This window comes from Dinoponera quadriceps, unplaced genomic scaffold (genome assembly GCF_001313825.1).
Source record: "Dinoponera quadriceps isolate SergipeBrazil2010 unplaced genomic scaffold, ASM131382v1 scaffold1480, whole genome shotgun sequence".
Lineage (NCBI taxonomy): Eukaryota > Metazoa > Arthropoda > Insecta > Hymenoptera > Formicidae > Dinoponera > Dinoponera quadriceps.
The window spans coordinates 9,897-28,802 of record NW_014555542.1 but is presented as its reverse complement, the minus strand read 5'-3'; the positions used below and the strand labels follow the sequence as shown (position 1 = coordinate 28,802).

The window sequence follows — 18,906 nt, the reverse complement described above, 5'->3', positions numbered from 1 at the left end:
GTCCTATGGAACGTCGTTCAATTTTTTTTCATGATAACTTGGGATTGAAATAGCTCTTGCCCCGATGGGTGCCGTGATTATTCACAGTGGATAACAAGCGTATGCGGGTATTAATTTCGAATCAATGTTTGGAGCTATTAAAGCGCAGTTCGCGGGAGTTTTTGCGTCGAGTCATAACCGATGATGAAACATTGATCTACCACTACACACCGGAGACCGAGGAATAATTAAAAGTGAACTGCACCCAGCGAACGTGCTCCGAAGAAGGCAAAGGCCGTCCCATGAGCAGGAAAGGTGATGGCCACTGTTCTTTGGGATTCGCATGACGTGATCTTCATCGATTATTTGTAAAAGAGAAAAGCTATTACGGGGCAGTATTATATTGTCTAATTGGGCTGATTCGATATTGAATTGAAGAAAAACGGCTCCATTTGGCAAAAAAAAAGTGTTGTTCCGCCACAACAATGCAGCGGCTCACTCTTCCGTAGTCGCCACAACCAAATTAGTCAAATTGCGCTACGAGTTGCTGCCGCATTCACCGCATTCACCGTATTCTCTGAATTTGGCCTCGTGCGACTTCTTCCTGTTTTCAAACTTGGAAAAATTGTTGGGTGAAAAGAGATTCACGTCAAATGTGAAGGTTATCGCCGAAAAAAGGCCTATTTTGCAGAGTGCGGCAAGTCGTATTTTTCAGAGGGGTTAAAAAATGACAGGGGCGTTGGGAATAGTGTATTCTCTTGAAAGGAGATTATGTTGAAAAAGAAAAAAATTTTTTTGAAAAACTTGTGTCATTACTAACACGAATACTTATTAATTTGCCGTTATACATTAGTCAAATAAACGTTGAAGAAATGTTCATAAAAATTGTTATTTATGGCGACAAATATTACCTAAATCTAAGTGCAAAATTTCAAATGGTATGATAATAATATCGATCCCTTAAGCTTTTGTTTCATAGGCAAACTTGGAACATCTGCTACGACGTAATTGTTCGGGGTCCATATTTCTGGCTGTGCTCACACACACACACACACGCGCGCACACGCGCACGCACGCGCATACACGTGAAAGGCAAGGGAACTCACTTTAATCAAACACCCCGAAGAGGTATAAGTCCAAACGTGCGATCTCCATGCGATACATCTTAAGTAATGTTAACCATGACAGTACTAAAATTTTGAAGTCACATACCTCAGGAACACTTCAACTAAAAATGACTTATGACCAGTGTTTCAAAAACGTCTTAATGTCAGCTATAAGAATATGTAACGAAAGATATTCCCGTTAAAAAAATTCAATTCAACTTTAACATGACCTTCATTACGTCATCCAAGGTCATTTACATATGCCCATGTAATGCATTATTTGATTACCAACAATTTTCGTCTGAAACATTTTACAAAATAATTATTTCTTTCATTTTTAAATGGCGAGCACAGGTGGCCTGAAATATCCGGCACATATATACATACATGCACTCATATATATATATATATATATATATATATATATTTATTTATTTATTTATTTATTTATTATTTATTTATTTATTTATTTATTTATACATATTTATATATATATATATATTTATTTATTTATATATATATACATATTTATTTATTTATTTACGTAAAGGTTTTTGATCAGGAAGTGCTGTTGAAAGGAATAGAATTTCCAACACTACGCATAATTAAAGTGAATTTTTTTGTTACAATAACAATATCATTGAAAGCAATATTTGAATTATTGGAATAATATATAATATTTTTTTCTTGTTCTTTCTCCCATCTTAGACTAATGTCTGTTCTATCATCATTGATGTTTTCCACGTTGTATGCTCGCCTGATGTTCTCATTTCTCTCTCTATTCCTCAACGTTTTTCCCGATATCCTTTTCAGTATTCTCATTTCTGTAGTCTGCAGTAGTTGCCTTGTCCTCGCCGTATCTGGTCCTGTCTCTGCAGTGTATGTCATAATTGGTTTCATCGATGTTTTATAAATTCTGGCTTTTGTGTCATTCCGTAAATGCTTATTTCGCTAGATCAGATCGTTCAGGCATCCTGCTACTTTGTTGGCTTTGATTACTTCTTATTGCATCTCTTCCTTTACGTTTCCATATCTCGTTATGTCTATACCAAAGTATTTAAATTTCATCTCTTGTATTATTTGGTTATTTACTTCAAGTTTGCATTTGGTTAGCCCCTTTGATGTAGTCATGCATTTTATCTTTTCACTTGATATCACCATATTATACTATTTTGCTGTTGTGTTGAACATATATAATAGCCTTTGAAGGTCATCTTCGCTTTCTGCAAGTAATACAGCGTCCGCATAACAAAGAATTTTTACCTCTTCATCTCCCATTCTATAGCCTGCCCCAGCACGTACTCCCTTAACTATTTCGTCTATTAAAATGTTAAATAATAATGGGCTCAAGGAGTCTCCTTACCTGATGCCTTTGTTCGCTGAGATGATTTCTGTTAGTTGACTATTGACACACGCTTGTATTTAATTGTCTTTGTATCTATTGTTTGTAATATGTTAATTGGAATATACCTATTATATAGTAGGTGTAATACGTCCTCAATTCTAATGCGGTCAAAGGTTTTTGTTAGATCTAAGAAGCATAGGTAAGTTTATTATATTCCATTGATTTCTCGACCACCTGTCTTAGGATGAATACAGCATCCACACAATACCTTCCGGATCTAAAACCTTGCTGTTCTTCTGACGAGGGTATAATTTCGTTGATTCTGTTAGTGATGATTTTTGTGCTAAGTTTCAGCGCCTTGTGTAACAGGTTTATACCTCTATAATTGGATAGCTTATGCTTATCTCCTTTTTTAAACATTAGTATATTTATGGTAATCCTCCATCTATTTGATATTTCACATTGATTTTTAATTGTTTGTATTAATTGTTTGTATTAGGGTTCTCATTTCTTCTGCTAAGCTTTGGCCCCCATATTTTAGCAGTTCGTCTTGTATGCCGTCCTGACCAGGAGATTTCCTATTTTTTCAACGACTGTAGCGTTTTGTTTAACTCTTGTATGTTGATTTCTACATCTTGCTTTATATGTGGTATGTTTGTTGTTGTTGTTGCACTTGTTTCTTATTTTCGCTTTCTCTAAATAAGTCCGTTAAGTATTTTTCCCATGTATCCACCAGTATTCGATTTACTTCACATAATTCCGCTACTTCTTTCCATTGATGTTTAATCACTCGCCGTATTTGCTTTTGTACACTGTAGAAATCTCCTTCCAACTTTTTAGAGAATCGTTCCAAGTGTTCATGTTTTACCTTACTACCGTATTGGTCTCATTCCTAACTAGTTTGTAATGCTTGTAAGAATCTGCTGTTCTCAATAGTCTTGTATTGCAAGTAGACCTTCCGTTTCTCCTTACATTTCTCTTTTATCTCTTGACAAAACCACGGTGTTCTACTCCTAATCCCTTTCCTGTTAGTTGCGATATTCCGCACTCCTAGCGCCTCTCTTGCAGCATTCTCTACGTTCTTCCTTATCCTTTCCCACCAACTCCCATCTATACTTTCCTCCATGCTGATCGGACTTCTCGCGATCTTCTCTGCTAGTCTTTCCTGATATAATTCCTTAGTTGATTGATTCCATAAGAACTCCACATTAATCTTTTCTACTGTTATATTCTGCGCTTGTTTTCTCATCTTCATCCCTAGTTTAACCTTTCCCAGCACTAGACCATGTTCACTTCCTGCATTCGCGGAACTCAGGACTCAGATATCCATTATTTGAATGGGATGTATTTTTTTATTCGTTGTTACATAATCGTGTACCGATTAATATACTCTCGTGTATTTATACTGGTCTTTGTGGTCGAAGAATGTATTGTTTTCTCTTAGTTCATTATAGGCACAGAAGTTGACCATTAGTTCTCCACTTGAGTTAAGATGTTCCTCATTAAAACGCTGTTTAATTCCAGGCACAATCCCTCTGCCAATACGTGCGTTAAAATCTCCCAACAGTACCATGGGTTCTTCGGTAGGAATTGTATCTATCGCATTTTGTAGATTCTTGAAGAACTCTTCTCTTTCTTGTTTGGGTTTTCAGACTTTACCACTATATACAGAAAATATGCTTAACCTCAGGTGGTCGAGTGTGATTTTTATAAGTAATATTCTTTCTGATATGTATTGACAATTTTTTATGATGTCCCTATACATTTATATATCAGTACGAGTATACCTGCACCTGTCTTGGCTGCTCTTTGTTTATACTATTGCATCCTAACATATAGTCGCCGTATTGTCATTGACCTTTCATCTTTGTTTTTTGTATAGCACAGACCATTATTTTTTTCTTGTTCAGTTCCTTGACAATTTCTTAGCCTTTGTTGTTAAACGATGTGATGTTCCACGAACCTATTCTCAGTGTATTTCTGTTCTATTGTCTCGTTTTCCTTTTTTTCACATGAAACGTCATCGTTTTATCTGTCCAATTCCGAGGCTTCGTGTCGATACTTTGAGCTTAAGTTCATTTTACAGAGAGTAGGTTGCTGGCCTGGCCCTCCAACCCTTTTCACTTTATCCGGGCTTGGAACCAGCAACGGTTGTTGTCGTCAGACAACGACCGCAGGCGGAGATTAATGTATAATGTACAACGCTTCTCGCCACTATGTGCTAAGATCAAAAGTGTAGTATCTGTAATACATAATATATTGGTTTTAATAATATTACTATTGAATTAACTCCAATTACGTGCATTGTTTGAAATTCTGACACTTTTTATGTAAATTTAAATAATTTAATTTTGAAAATATCTGTATTTGTTTTATTCCAAACATATATTTTTCATTTCATGTATTCATTTCCCTAAATTGTTTTCAGAGCCGGCGGATCCATCTCCGGATTGCCCTCATCAATATGGTTACTTTAAGATTGGCGACGATAAGAACTGCGGTCAGTTCATGAACTGCGTGGACGGTAGGGGATACGTGTTCAATTGTCCGGAAGGTCTAGCCTTTAATCCGGAGATTTACCGATGCGATTGGCCGGATCAGGTATCGGACTGCGACGCCGAAGCTTTCCTGGGTTTCCGCTGTCCGGAGGTGACAAACAGCTTCTTTCGGGGTGGGGAAATCAGATTCTATCGCAGCAATGCTGACTGTCATCATTACTTCCTCTGCGTAAACGGTCATCCACGACTGCAGAATTGCGGCAAAGGGAACGCGTTTAATGAACTGATCGATGCCTGCGACGCTGCAGAGAACGTTACCGGCTGGTAAGATACATTAAACCTTTGAAAGCACAACATTTAAAAGCTACACAATCACAGAATAATTTAGATTATTATTTAATCTGCAAAAAACAACTTCTTGATAAACTGAAGACAATAAACGGAGATAAGTAAACTCCTACTTATTACTATCTACCAGAAGACACCAAAGTCGATGACGAAATTGATAAGTGATATGTGTAGATAACGTATGGGCGATTCTCAAATATATAAACTCTAAAATGAACATACAACTTTTTTAACATTTCTCACAGGGTAGTCCATGTAAAATATTACAACCTAAAAACTCTATAAATATGTGTTGTTTCAAAAAGTTGTTCATAAGAAAGATTTATGTATTTAAGAAGTCTTTCAAACTATGTAAACCAAAATTTTACTCCTCTCTCTCTCTCTCTCTCTCTCTCTCTCTCTCTCTCTCTCTCTCTCTCTCTTGAAGGAGGACGGGGGATAACATCGTAATTTCAAACGGAACCTTCTATAAAATATTACATATTTGGATGCTATGGAAAAAAAAAACAACTTAACGTTATCTGAAACATTTCTTTGAAAAATGCTTCCATTAAAAGTTATAAACATTTAAACTTTAAAATAGACTACATTCAAGTTAAAAATATAACCATAAATTAAATAAATGGCCTTACATTTTTTTTGTTTTTTACTTAACTTATTCGAGACGGCGAATTTTTTCGAACACGGTCCCCAGGAGCGAAATTTTTTTTTATATTGTTTATTTTTAATAAAAAAAACTTGTTTACTATAGAAATCACACAATTCGTAAGTCAATTCACACAAATAAGATGATTGCACACCGTGTGTGCAGCTCGCTCCTCAGAAAATATTTATTGCGGGGAGCAGATTGAACACCATGTGTGCCATGTAAAATAAAATAAAAATTCATCATTAAGATTGATAAACATTTATGTCAAAAATAGTTAGATAACATAAAATCGTTATTTTGCTTTCAATAATGAAGAACAAAATATAATGCAAAGAAAATTTTTAAAAAATAGTAAAAAGCCACAAAAATAAAATTGAGTTATGAAGAAAATAATATAAACGAGGAATAAATTTTTAGAAAAATCTCTAAAGGTAATAAAATAATGCTCAAAAGCCGACGACACTACGTTGGTGCTGTTTGTATTCTGATTGTGTACTGTTGGTGTTCTGTTTGTGTTCTGTTTAAGTAACAAGAAAGAATCCCGATTATACATGCGGACGGCATAGTGTTAAAACCAATGCCAAATTTTGTTTTTCTATATTTTACAGATATATTAATTGAAAACAAATCTTATCTCGACAACCACTTTACTCAGAATGAGTGATAATTTCTCTTCATTATTATTGCACACACGGTGTGCAACTAGTTTTATAGCTACGTAAATCCATTGCACACACGGTGTGCAATCGGTCTCGAATGGGTTAATGAAATGTGCAAAACTGATAACCGTTAACATTTAAACACTTATTCTTTCTACAAAATTCTTTCTACAAAATTTTGTCTGACATTAAACAACATTTCTGGGGTCGTTGCTAGCGCAAACTTTACGTACTCCTCTTTTAAAGTCTTCTTTCGTCATAGGTGGTTGATACCGGACTTTCTTTTTAATATTGCTCCATAAAAAATAGTACAAAGTTGTAAGATCAAGTGGTCGAGGGGACCATTAGACAGTACTTCCTTGACTTATTCATCTGCCACTATATATTTCGTTGAAAAAGTACGCGTAGCTCTGAAAAAAAGATGAAGTGTACTATTTTGTTGATACTACAATTCTTTTCTTACATTAAGTGATAATTTTTTTAGAAGTAGAAAAAATTATTGCTCAATAAATCACAATAGAATTCAGTATTAACGGAACTATCGAAAAAGCATTGTCCAATTACAAAATAGCCAATTATTACTCCTATTATACTAAATATATGATGAGGAGTATAATATTACTATATTATACTCATCATATATTTAGTGACTAACGATACTGGAAAGAAACTGTATGCAGTACAATATTTTCGTTTGACCAATAGTGTATATTGTATCTATTAAGATGCTTAGTGTTGATAAATTGTGTTTTATCAGAAAAAAGAATACTTTGCAAAAATAAATTATTTACTATGGCATCACGCATCCATTCGCAAAATATTAAACAACACTCATAATCAACTTCCAAAAGTCCTTGAATTAAAATTAAATGGTACGGATGGAAATTTGGTTTCTTCAGAATTCGCTGTATTAAAGATCATGTAATTCCAGATTGCTATTTGACTTGACTGACATGTAGATTTATTTTAATTGCCGCGAGAATATTGATACTGTTATCATAATAAGCAACTGGGTTTACTTTTTGTCTTGTAATTGCGTTTAGTTGACCATGCACGCATGAACTTTTCCAGACAAACAAATGCTCTGTGCGATTTTATAATACTATAACGTTTAAAAAATAATTGTGCCGCACGTTGAGGATTTTTCTCATATTCTCCCAAAATTAACAACATATCAACTTCCATGTTAAATCAAGTCATACTTTTCGAAATTGATAGCATGAAAAACAACTTAGAACTGACTAAATAAATGTGTGTTTATCTCCAAATGTAAGTGTACTATGTGTGTTTATTTCTTATCTCGTACTCTAAATCTCATAAAACAAAGTTTTCCGGAAAAATCACCAGTGAATGTGAGAAGAAAAATGTTTAAATGTTTATAACTTTTGATAGAAGCATTTTTCAAAGAAATGTTTCAGATAAAGTTTAGTTGGTTTTTCCCATAGAACCCACATATGTAATATTTTATAGGAGATTCCATTTGAAATTACGAAGTTAGCCCCCGTCCCTCTTAAGAAAGAGCAGGGAGAATTTTTATTTACATGGGTGGAAAGACTTTTTGAATAAATAAAACTTTCTCATAAATAACTTTTGCTACGACAAATATATTTATAGTTTTTGTATTGTAACACATTACGTAGGCCATTCTGTATACGTATTCTGAAAGATTATATTTTAAGGCGGATTTCTCTGCAATATGTGTATGGATCAAATGTGTTGTTACAAACTGACACATATATGTTCATCCAAAGTATTCAAAAGATTGTGAACATCTTATTCTGATGAGGACAGATCATTTAATATTTCCTTACATCTAAGAAATTTTCTTCCAGAAATTGTAATCATTGATACGTTTGATAAAATTGTAGATTGTGTTAGATTAATGATTGATAAAGAATCAATCAATTTGATCCTCTTTATAGTTTGAATTAAAATGTCATGATTTCTTTTTTTCAGCGAACACGAGGCAAAAGCGAGGATAAATGAACAGGTTCAACTATTTTAAATTTCAGTGGTTGAAGAATCAGAATGAAGACCAAACATAGCGCAACAGTTTCGAAAAAATATTAGTTATAAAGCTTAGCAATAATACATTTTGGCAAGATTAAATGCATTTATTTTAATATTATGCAATAGAAAATCATTGAATTTTTATATCCTAGAAATGCACTATATATTGGAGAAACGAGAAATGAAATTCTGTTAAATGTATAGAGTGTTCGGATATCGTAAACTATGTATTCATCTTGATGCCATAAATCATGTATAATATATTAATATAAAGTTATTTTAAGAATATATAGTTACTATGGAAATGTAAGAAAATTCCTACTGAATAAAAATGTGAGTTAAATATTCATCGCCCAATGAATGGAACAGTTTTATCAAAATTAAAATGCAGTATAACGTTGAATTAATACTCATTCATTAATTGTATTAATGAATGTATTAGTTTAGTACAAATGAAATGGCCGTTTATAAGTATAAAGTTGAAACTTGTATTTTTTAAATTTAAAACTTACATAACTAATCAAAATAGCTTCCACCTATTTCAATACACTTCCGCCAACCTGATTCAAATGCATTAATGCACTTTTTAAAAAATCTGGAGAGTTTGAATTGATAAACTCCTTAAATGCATTTTCACATTTCTTTTTTCATTGAAATTTTTGCCCGCCAAAATCGCACCCAAGATGCTTGAAAAGATGATAATCTGTTAGTGAGATGTCTAGAGAATAGGGAGAGTGAAGAAAAACTTCAATGTTCACTCGACGAGTTTTTGAACGGTTTGTTTTGCAATGTGTGGTCTAGCGTTATCGTGCAACAGCAACATGCAGTATCTGTTGACCAATGCTGTTGAGCGCACAGTTTTTGGTGCATGGTGGCAATTACAGTACTCATCAGAACTTATAACCTCACCTTGTTTGGTTAATGAATAGTGAACGATACTTTTGCTAGACCAACACAGACACCATCATATTCTTGGGGTGAAGATTCGATTTTAGAATGTATTTTGGAGCCTCATTCGTATCTAACCACTGCGCAGAACATCGGTGCTTGTCGTACAAAATCCATTTTTCATCATAAGTCACAATCCTCTGTAAACTTCCATGTGTATTCTGTCGCAACCGCAAAAAAATGCAGATCTCCAAACGTCTCAATTTGTTTCTCTTTATGATTTCATGGGGGACTCATTTATCCAACTTTTTCACTTTTCCCAACTTGTTTAAATTTCGGATGGCAGTTGAATGATCAACTTCGAATCTTTTGACAATCTTTCAGACTGTTAATCTTGAATCTGTTTCAACCATCTCCTTCAAAACAACGTCATCAGTGACGGAAGGTGCGTGTCCGCGAGACAAATTGTCGAGGTTTGTGCCCCTGAACAAAATTTTTCAAATTAACGTCTCGTCGTTTTTTCATTAGAGTACTTTCACCAAATGCAGTATGAATGTTACGTATTGCATGGGCTGCAGTATGACCAAGTTTGAACTCGTATAAGAAAATCATACGAATTTCTCTATTTTCTATTACAGCGTTAATGCAAACTTCTATGGCTAACAGTACAATATAGAAATAAAGTTATTTGCGCTAAATCACATGTGGATCCTGTACTTTTCACACAGTATACATACAATAGAAAAGTAATACAAAGGGGTGGGAAATACAAAACACTCAAAAAAGACATTTCATTTGCACCAACCTAAAAATTAAGCTCTCGGATATTTGAGGAACAAATATCTTGCAATAAATAAGAGTCAAAATAAATCAAGGGCAATGAGTGTTGAGAGTTCTTACTTGCCTTAATTTATTTGTCCCCTTATTATCTTGGAGTAGATCTTATCCACCGTTAAATGAAATATGTCATTGTCTTATTAAGTATTTTTTACGAAAAAAAAATTTTATTAGTGAAGGTTTCAAATTTAGCACAGCTTTATCTTAATATAAACTTTCACTTTTGCAATTATTTGTTACATCGGTAATTGGTTCGACAATATATTTAATAATGGCTACAAGCGGAAACTTTAAAACTACTTTCTTGCTAGGACGAAACCCACTGCGACATTCGGGGTAATCGAAACCCGGAGGGTCGGCCGCTGCCGCCGAAGCATCCGACAATCAGATTGCCGCGCGTCAGATAAAGCGCTCTTGCCAGCGACAGCGTTCATCGTTTTCGCTTGCGAGAACGGTCGCTCTTGCGAGCCGCGGTGTCTGCCGTGGGTTGGCGTAACGCACGACCAGTCGGCTTGTGGATATCTCCGCTCGCGACGGATATATAGGTGCGCTTTTTAGCGTAGATAGTCAGACTGCCTTTATCTATCGTACATTAGCGTTAACAGTTAATGTCGGCTTGTTTCGCTTGTCATTTCATCAGTCGCGAAGAAAGTGTTTTAGAAATCAGAAGTTAGGTTGTTTGGTCTGGTGTGCAGAAGATTTTTTGTTTGGTTTTCGGTTTTTCATAGCTTTGTGCGTAACTAGTTTTCTCAGTCATAGTATTGAGATGCTAATCTGCAGAAGCAATCCGCTGAATAATTATTCGGTAATTTTTCTGATTAATTCGGAAATCGAGCATGACTCAATATAATGCGATCGTCCATGGAAAACGTTTCATACGGGAATGACAGCAGTTATCCCACGTGCTCAGCGCGCTCGGAAAATTATTACGGGCAAACTCGCATATAAACGAGAGTCATTCTTCGAGAGCCACATGCAGTCTGAATCCGCGAGGAACTTAGACTCCGGAGCGATGAGTAGCCTCCGACGCGCTCTCGTCGTTAAGCTAAGTTCACAGGAAACTTAAATATAGAGCGCCTAATCTCCACATGCAGTCCTACCCATCAAAATTATTGTTTAAATAACTTGTTTAAAAATGCGATTTATGGGAAAACTGGATGCGCCACTTGATTAAACGAAAAAAATTACAGAATCGATTCATTGAATAACTTTCTTTGTAATATATATATTTATGTTATTAGTAGTTTAAATAAGATATAATATTATATAGTGTGACACTTGCGTCAGCCCATAGACAGACCAATAAAAAAAGCAGAAAGGTTAAAATTGCAATGTCAGAGATATTACTATTTAGTATTTGTTGAAAAGTATTCAATTTACCATGTGCATGTGTGTACAGAGTATTGCATCAATGTATGAGCCAATACGAGGAGTTGCTACCCATTCACGACGCGAATTTGTTGAATTTATGATAATTAGGGACGATATGATCCTTCGTTGGAAAGATATGCGAGTGATTATAGTGTGCGTCAGCTAAATGCGGACAAATTTCAATTTGAATTTCTCGTTATATTTTACGTCACGTTAAGTTGGTATTTGTGTCCAAGTAAGCTAAAACAATGTTCTGAATGAACAAATTAATATTTGTCCTGACAGGCGTAACGTGCCACGACATGCGACCTCAGCCATTAGGCTATATGCTACCAAGCATCTATTCTATCTTTCCAGATTTGGCAACGACTGACAAGAAAGCGGGCGATGGAAAAATCCAGCAGCGCCTGCGGGCGTACTTTGCAGGATAGGCAGTTCGGCCGTGACCGTACGCGCCTCCAAACCCTCCAATCGCGCATGGAGTGTGCGGTAAACCGCTAGCCCCCACGCGGCCTGCGCACGTGCCACGCCCAAGGGAACCACGGGGAGGCCTGCCCATTTGTGTCCCGATCCTGGACCTCTGACCCTATTGACTCCATTGATATTTTGGACAGGTAATAGGATTAGGTGTTCTAAATGAAATGGGATATGACTGGATGCAGGGATACAAGATCCTGCTCACCAGCCATTGGATAACGTGTGGGACCCTGCCTAGTTTGGAAGCTAAACCTTACCTAGAAACTCAGCTAAAAACGCCTAAACAACCCGGGTGTATGGTGATCTCGCGAAGCTTACGAGGCCACACCTCCATAACTGAGGTCTCCGAAAGCCCTCGGCCTAGTTGTTCAAGAAATCCACCAACAACCTCCCTTTATCCAAAAAGTCTTCTTGCAGTAGTCGTCAAAGACCGAGAAAGCCTCTGGAGACGACACCAAGAAGGGTGCTGCCGCCGGACATTCCCAGGCCCCGACTGCAACGAATTCCCGCAGAGCCTCTCTCTGCGGTTTGAAGAACTGGCAATGGAAGAGGTAATGCTACGCAGTGTCTTCGCCGTCCCCGCAAGCGTCTGCGAGTCCCAGATCCACCGTCTGCGAGTCCCAGATCCGCGAGGCGCCTCTGGAAGTCGCCATGTTCAGTGATCATTTGCGACATAGTGGTCAGGTTTGAACGCACCAACTCTAGCCCCGACATCGCTGAAGAAAGCATGTGTGATGTGACCTTTGACACAAGAAAACCATCTATCCTGCCACATCTCTTTTGCCGCAACCTTCACGAGGCCTAAGGCCTCCTTTTTGCTCCCTGCTTAGGAAACAATCCTATCTTCTAGCTTGGCATTTCTCTCTTTTCTAACATCGAATCGCGCCCGTTATTTTGCAAAAAAGATGTCGACGGGAACCGCGCTTACAGCCACACAGAGCGACTCAGTCGATGCCGTGCAATACACGGCGGTCATCGAAATGAGCACTCTGCGCTGCAGGGACTTAAGGAATCTCGTCCCTTGCATACAGGTCGGTCCACCCGGCGGCAGCTTATGCCACCGTCGGTGCGAACACGCCCCGGTATATGGCTGAGAGTGCTCCGAAACGCAGTCCCCACTGACATCCTACCTACCTGCCTAGCTTATTAAAAAACGACCCAACCTTGCTGAGATATTTGTAATGGGTGAATACACCCATTCCCCTATCTATGTGGATGCCAAAGTACCTGGCTGATTTCTTGAATTGAATCTTATTATTGCCTAAACGGATGGTTGGTGGCCTACCCGCGAGGTCAGCTTTTTTGGCCCTGGCCGCTTTTCGCTTCCTATCGGAACGCGCTCTTCCCCGTCTGCCTATTAGGGCCCTTTTGACAAGGTCACTCCTGATGACAATGGCCTCAGTCTTGCGCGACGAAAGCTTTAGTTTTGCAAAGCTACACCACTTCCCTATTTCGTCGATTACTTCCTGTGCTTTTACCTCAATTTTTCTGCGGGAATCACCGCTGACTAATACGAGAAGATCATCCGCGTATGCTAAGAATTTATCCCCTACTCTAGCTTCCAACACCTTAAGAAGCCCATCAAACATGACGTTCCAGCAAGTTGAAACTAACACCGAGCCCTGCGGACAACCTCTGATGGCCTTCTCCGAGACCGTTATGTCTCCAAAGGAGAGAGAGACTTCCCTCTCCCAGAAATAGTCGACTAGCACTTTGAAGATGTTAAGAGGGAAGTTCCTATCTTTAAATCCTGACAATACGAGGGGCCACCAGACGTCAAACGCGCCCAAGATGTCTAAGAGCAACGCAATGACGTATCTCTGCTCAGAGGCAGAGACCATCCTTCGCAGCTCCACGACAGCGTCCTCCGTCGATCTTCCAGGTGTGAAGCCGAACTGCCGATCGGAGATCTTCTCCGGCGAGAGTGACGTCTTGTTGAGTCGTTTCAGAAGAAGCTTCTCGAAGAGTTTCCCTATTACGGAAAGGAGACAGTTCGGCCTATAGGATTTGGAGACCTCCACGTCCTCGCCCTTCAAGAAGACTCTGAGAGCAAAGAAGAGCGAGCCCTCCTTCCAGATCGAGGGAAAGACGCCCTACTGAAGGCAGCCATTGAAAAGTTGTTTTGTAGGCGGCCTTCAGTACTGAGACCTCGATGAGATCCAGCACTGGTGCCTTGTTGTTTGTCAGAGATCTAACAACTGGTGCAATTTCTGCATGCGTGAAGAGAGGGTCATCGGCATTGTCAGGCACATAGTGTACGCTGTCTCTGACTTCGCGCTGCTGCAGCGTGTCATCGTTCTCCCGGTCATCCGACACGTGCACAGGCGAGTTGAGCAGACGAGCAGCGGTCTCCTCTAGGATGACGGTCGAGGAGTTTCTGCCACGGACAGTGCTCAGCACTTTGTGAACCCGGAGCTTATCGGCCTGATGCTTATAAACAAATACCCAGGGCTCGGAGTTGGCTTGTTCCTTGACAAATTTCCGCCAGCTCTCGAGTTTCGCCTTCCTCACCTCCCTGGTGTACTTCCGCAAAGAAGAGCGGTAGACATGCAGTTTGGCGGGTCGGCTCAACATTTTCCTGCTGATATGCCCGTCTGTCCCTATAGACGATTTTCTTTTTGATCGTAAAATTTTTCATCCACGACGGGTTAGACATTCTAAATTGCCTTTCTCTCGGCATTGCCTTCTCACAGGCGTTCGTAAGGGAGCCCGCAAGAACATCTGCGAACTTCACCACGTCCTCCACAGATATCAAACTGAGGACCTCAAGTCTCGATCCGGACAGATCGACGAGGCTCTCAGCGAACATCTCCCAGTCGGGTCGACTGGTGTCGAACCGAGCTTTCGTAGTTTGCTGTTACCCGCCTCTGACTTTTGGCACCCTCAGCGTGATGTCCAGGGAGTTGTGGTCACTGATTGTCCAGTCGCAACGTACCTTCCACTCGTCGACGAACTGGCTCATGGATGATGACGACAGGGTCACGTCGATGTACGACGATCCCCATGCCGTCCAGTAGATGGGCGGCTGTCCGACAACATTAAGGACTTTGTATCCGCGGGCCCAAATAAAGTCCGGGAGCATCGATCCCCTATCATCCAATTTACGGTCGCCTCAGAGAGGGAATCGCACATTGGCGTCCATTCCCACTAACATCCTCTGCCTCCTTAGTGAACGAAGCACCATTTCGAGGTGCCTGAAATGCTCCTCTATTTCGTCGCTTTACTAAAAATAGCGCGATAAGACGTAGAAGGAGAAGCCGGGTGCTCGCACTTCCGCACATGCACAGTGCGTCGTGCTGAGCCGAGGGACAAACATTATCTGGAATTTTGGGGTTGCAAGCGACTACTGCGACCCAAGGACGTTGCGCGCATACAGCAGCCACCCTCATTCCAGTCCCTAGCCCGACGATGGCGTAACCACTGACCTGCTTTCGGACATGCAATTTCTGCAATAGCAAGATGTTCAGTCGCTTTTGGACAATGAGTTGACCTTCCCTGTCACCGAACGCCTCATGTTCAGCTGCAGCAGCCTAATTCCTGCGAATCTAAGCGACGCGGGCAGTGAAGTGCTCCTGGCCGTCACAAGAGGCACGGAATAATCGACTACTTCTACTAGGGTTTGGGACGAAGTCGCGATGGCGGCATTTATGTTTTTCGCGGAGCTATTGTCAGTGCCTATTGCCAGTGCCTATTCTGATTTATTTTACCCGGTCGAGGATTGCCGGTGTGAGCAGCCTATCACATCTCTCTAAGCTAACACTAACAGCACAAAGGCTAAGAACTAGGGACCGTGCACCGAATTGCTCTGAGCCGCGGATGTGTGGGGACACGGTTGGTCGAGGCGCCCTCCTAAAAGCGGGGACCTCAACCAAGCGCGAGACTGAGCGTGCACGCGACAGAGCATCAGTTGATCACCCCGCTTCCAAAATTGCGGCTCTGTCTAATTGGAAGCGCTCAAACAAACGGACGTTTCTCCTCAACACATCATTTAGAAGTATTAATTTACCCATGAACAAGAATTTGGGGGTCGGAATGGAAGTCGAGCACCGCAGAGCCGCCTTACGTTGCCAAGCCTAGAGAACCCGGGGGGTCGGCAGGTACTCCGGGGTTGTATCGTTTGCGACTGCGCATCTTTTCCGTGCTCGCAGCCATTCATACCCTCGGCAAGATACTTCCACCTTGGTATTAGGACTGTAAAGGTAGGCCGGCCCGCACTGAAAATAAAAGGGAGAACTCCGGTTCCGTCGTCGTTGCGGACAAAGCCACAGAGACGCAAGGCACGGTAGTTTTAATTTAAAAGCAGCCCCCGCACGCCTCCCACCCACCGCAGTACGCAGGAGGAGAGCGGAAGTGAGCTCTCCCAGGGATGAGGTTTTTGTGGTTAAAATTTTTGATGAGTGGAGCTTTTACTGCATTTGAACCAATTACGTGTTCGCGGTAGTGCTCGGGTGGGGTGTGGGAGTGATTTGCGGAGAGGAAATGTAGAGAGAGAGTGGGGGTGCCATGCGGTCGGGTGGCGCTACGTCAGCTCCAGAGAGCTCAGCGGTCGCTCAGACTGTCGCTGCGGGTTTCACACCGCTCGAGCCGCTGGCCCTCCTTCGGCGCCTCACTGTTTCGTCGTCACCTGTTCCGCTACCGCAGCGAACTAGAGAACCTGAAAAAGGAGAATATATTAAGGGGTTAGGCCAGTCTAGAGCCCTCAAAAAAGGCCTAACTTTGACAATTTATTCTGGGAGTAAGGAAAAAGAAATCAAATTTCTCTTTTTCAGGCTTTATTAAACATTTATTTGAATGTATAAAAAAATTTTTATATTGACATTTTGATACAAAATGGCGGCTACTGGGCCAATCTTCGGAATCACCTTTTTCAAGAGGGCCTCTACAGGCGACGGTGATTCTAGGAACTCGTGCTATCTGAAACAAAATAAAGAACGGGATTTAATTTACATAAGACTTGCTAGTAAAGTACGTATGTTTTTAGCTTTACATCAATTTTTCGCAAAATGGCGGACTTGTAAAAAAAAGGTTCAATTTTTGACCGAAAAAATGAGCAGTAAATTGTTTATAAAAAAAAAAGTTGCAATTATAACAAAAAAATCGTAAGTAGTTTACTAGATAATGTTACTGTGAAGCTACAGTTAAAATTTCAAGTGGATACGTGCTATAGTCTCCGAGTACTATCGTCGCCCGATTTGAAAAATGCGTTTCGAGAAAAACGCGTTTAAAGTTTTACGTGTTGAAAATTTTGTTATACCTTCAGTCTGCGATGCCTGCGCCGTACATTTCACCTTCCTTGGACACGTGGAACTCATTTTCTTCCTTTCTGCATACCTTCTGTTCGATTTGAGACCTTCTTGCAGCATCTAAGATCGAAAGATCGGATAATTTGATTCGGTTTTGATCAGTCTCTTGACAGTAATTGTAGCAGTTTGGCCCAATTTTGATGCCTATGTTCTACATGACTCTCATGGCACTTGTGAGGACATCATTATAAGTACCTGCAGCAATATATACAGCTGTGTCAAGTACATTTTTGCCACTGGATGTCACTTTCGGGGCCATCGACCATACTGTAGCGTTGAAACTCTCATTACTGTTTTGAGTGAAGCCGCCTATGCAACGAGTGAGTAGGTCATCACTGGTTAATTTTTCATAAATTGGAGTTATAGCCTTGTATACTTTATCATGTAAAGGTGGTTTATGTGTATATTCGTCNTTTTTACAAACAACTACTTGAGAAATTGCTGTAAACACTGTCAAAAAGTCTATCATCCTATATCCAACACTAGGATTCACTTGAATATCATCTGAATTATTTGCAGATAATTTATTAGCAGACGTACCAACGTTCTCACTGGGCTGCTCCATTTCAAAGCGATTTAACGAACGCTGCCGCTTTAAAATGCTTGGTCTATCTGCTTTGGATTTCCGTCCTCTTTTGCCTTTTTGCGCCGAATATACTGGTTTCTTGTCATCACTCATATTATTAACAATGATAGTTTATCAGTAAAAACCACTGTAGTCAATAAAGTAATTCGTTGGAGCAGAAAAACTAACAAAAACAAAAAGAAGCGTCCACGCGTGGCGTCGTTTTTCAGCTGACTGACCCACACACAAGCCAACACATACAGCTGTATTGATGAACTAGTACTTCCTAACGACCTTTTGGGGAACCATTAGAGCCCTCAGGCCCCGTTGGTACATTAGTGCAGAGGTTAAGAGTCGTAAAAAGGAGACAAAAGGAAGCCCGCCGCGGCAGGTAGAAAATGCGCTCGTCGCCTGCTCCGAACGCTTCGACACTACAGTGGATTGGACAGGGAAAAAATTTTTTTTTCACTATTCTACTAATTGAATAATGTTTTTAGGACTCTAAAGTGTACTTTATGCAAAAAAAAAATTCGATTTTTTGAAAATCCTAGACTGGCCTAACCCCTTAATACTTCCGGTTCCATCGTCGCTGAGTCAGAGCCACAGAAGCGCAGGTCACCGAAGCGCAGGTCACAGAAGCCACAGAGGCCCGGTAAGTCTGTATAACGCAGCCTCTGCCCGGCTTCTCCGCAGCACCAGGGTTGCGAGGAAAAGGGCGGTTGGGAGACAGGCCGCGACAGGAAGGGGAGTATTACGATTTTATCACATAAGGACAGTTCAACTGTACTCGGTAGTGCGGTGATTTTCACGAAGGAGAGGAATAGGCGATCTTTAACGTTATACCGCGTAAGAACGGCTTGTGCGTTCGCGG

At 40.0% G+C, this 18,906-nt stretch overlaps 1 protein-coding gene and 1 pseudogene across 1 annotated transcript; one reads left to right on the top strand and one right to left on the bottom strand.

Annotated features, from left to right (window-relative positions):
• The first annotated feature begins 3,309 nt into the window (after nt 1-3,309).
• Nucleotides 3,310-8,827, top strand: LOC106744633 (chondroitin proteoglycan-2-like). The gene is made up of 3 exons (XM_014619554.1): nt 3,310-4,663; nt 4,859-5,252; nt 8,541-8,827. Exons 1-3 carry the CDS (start codon nt 4,618-4,620, stop codon nt 8,587-8,589), a joined length of 489 nt encoding a protein of 162 aa, XP_014475040.1. The 5' UTR covers nt 3,310-4,617; the 3' UTR covers nt 8,590-8,827.
• Nucleotides 8,828-17,423: 8,596 nt separating this feature from the next.
• Nucleotides 17,424-18,149, bottom strand: LOC106744630 (annotated as a pseudogene).
• Nucleotides 18,150-18,906: the final 757 nt, after the last annotated feature.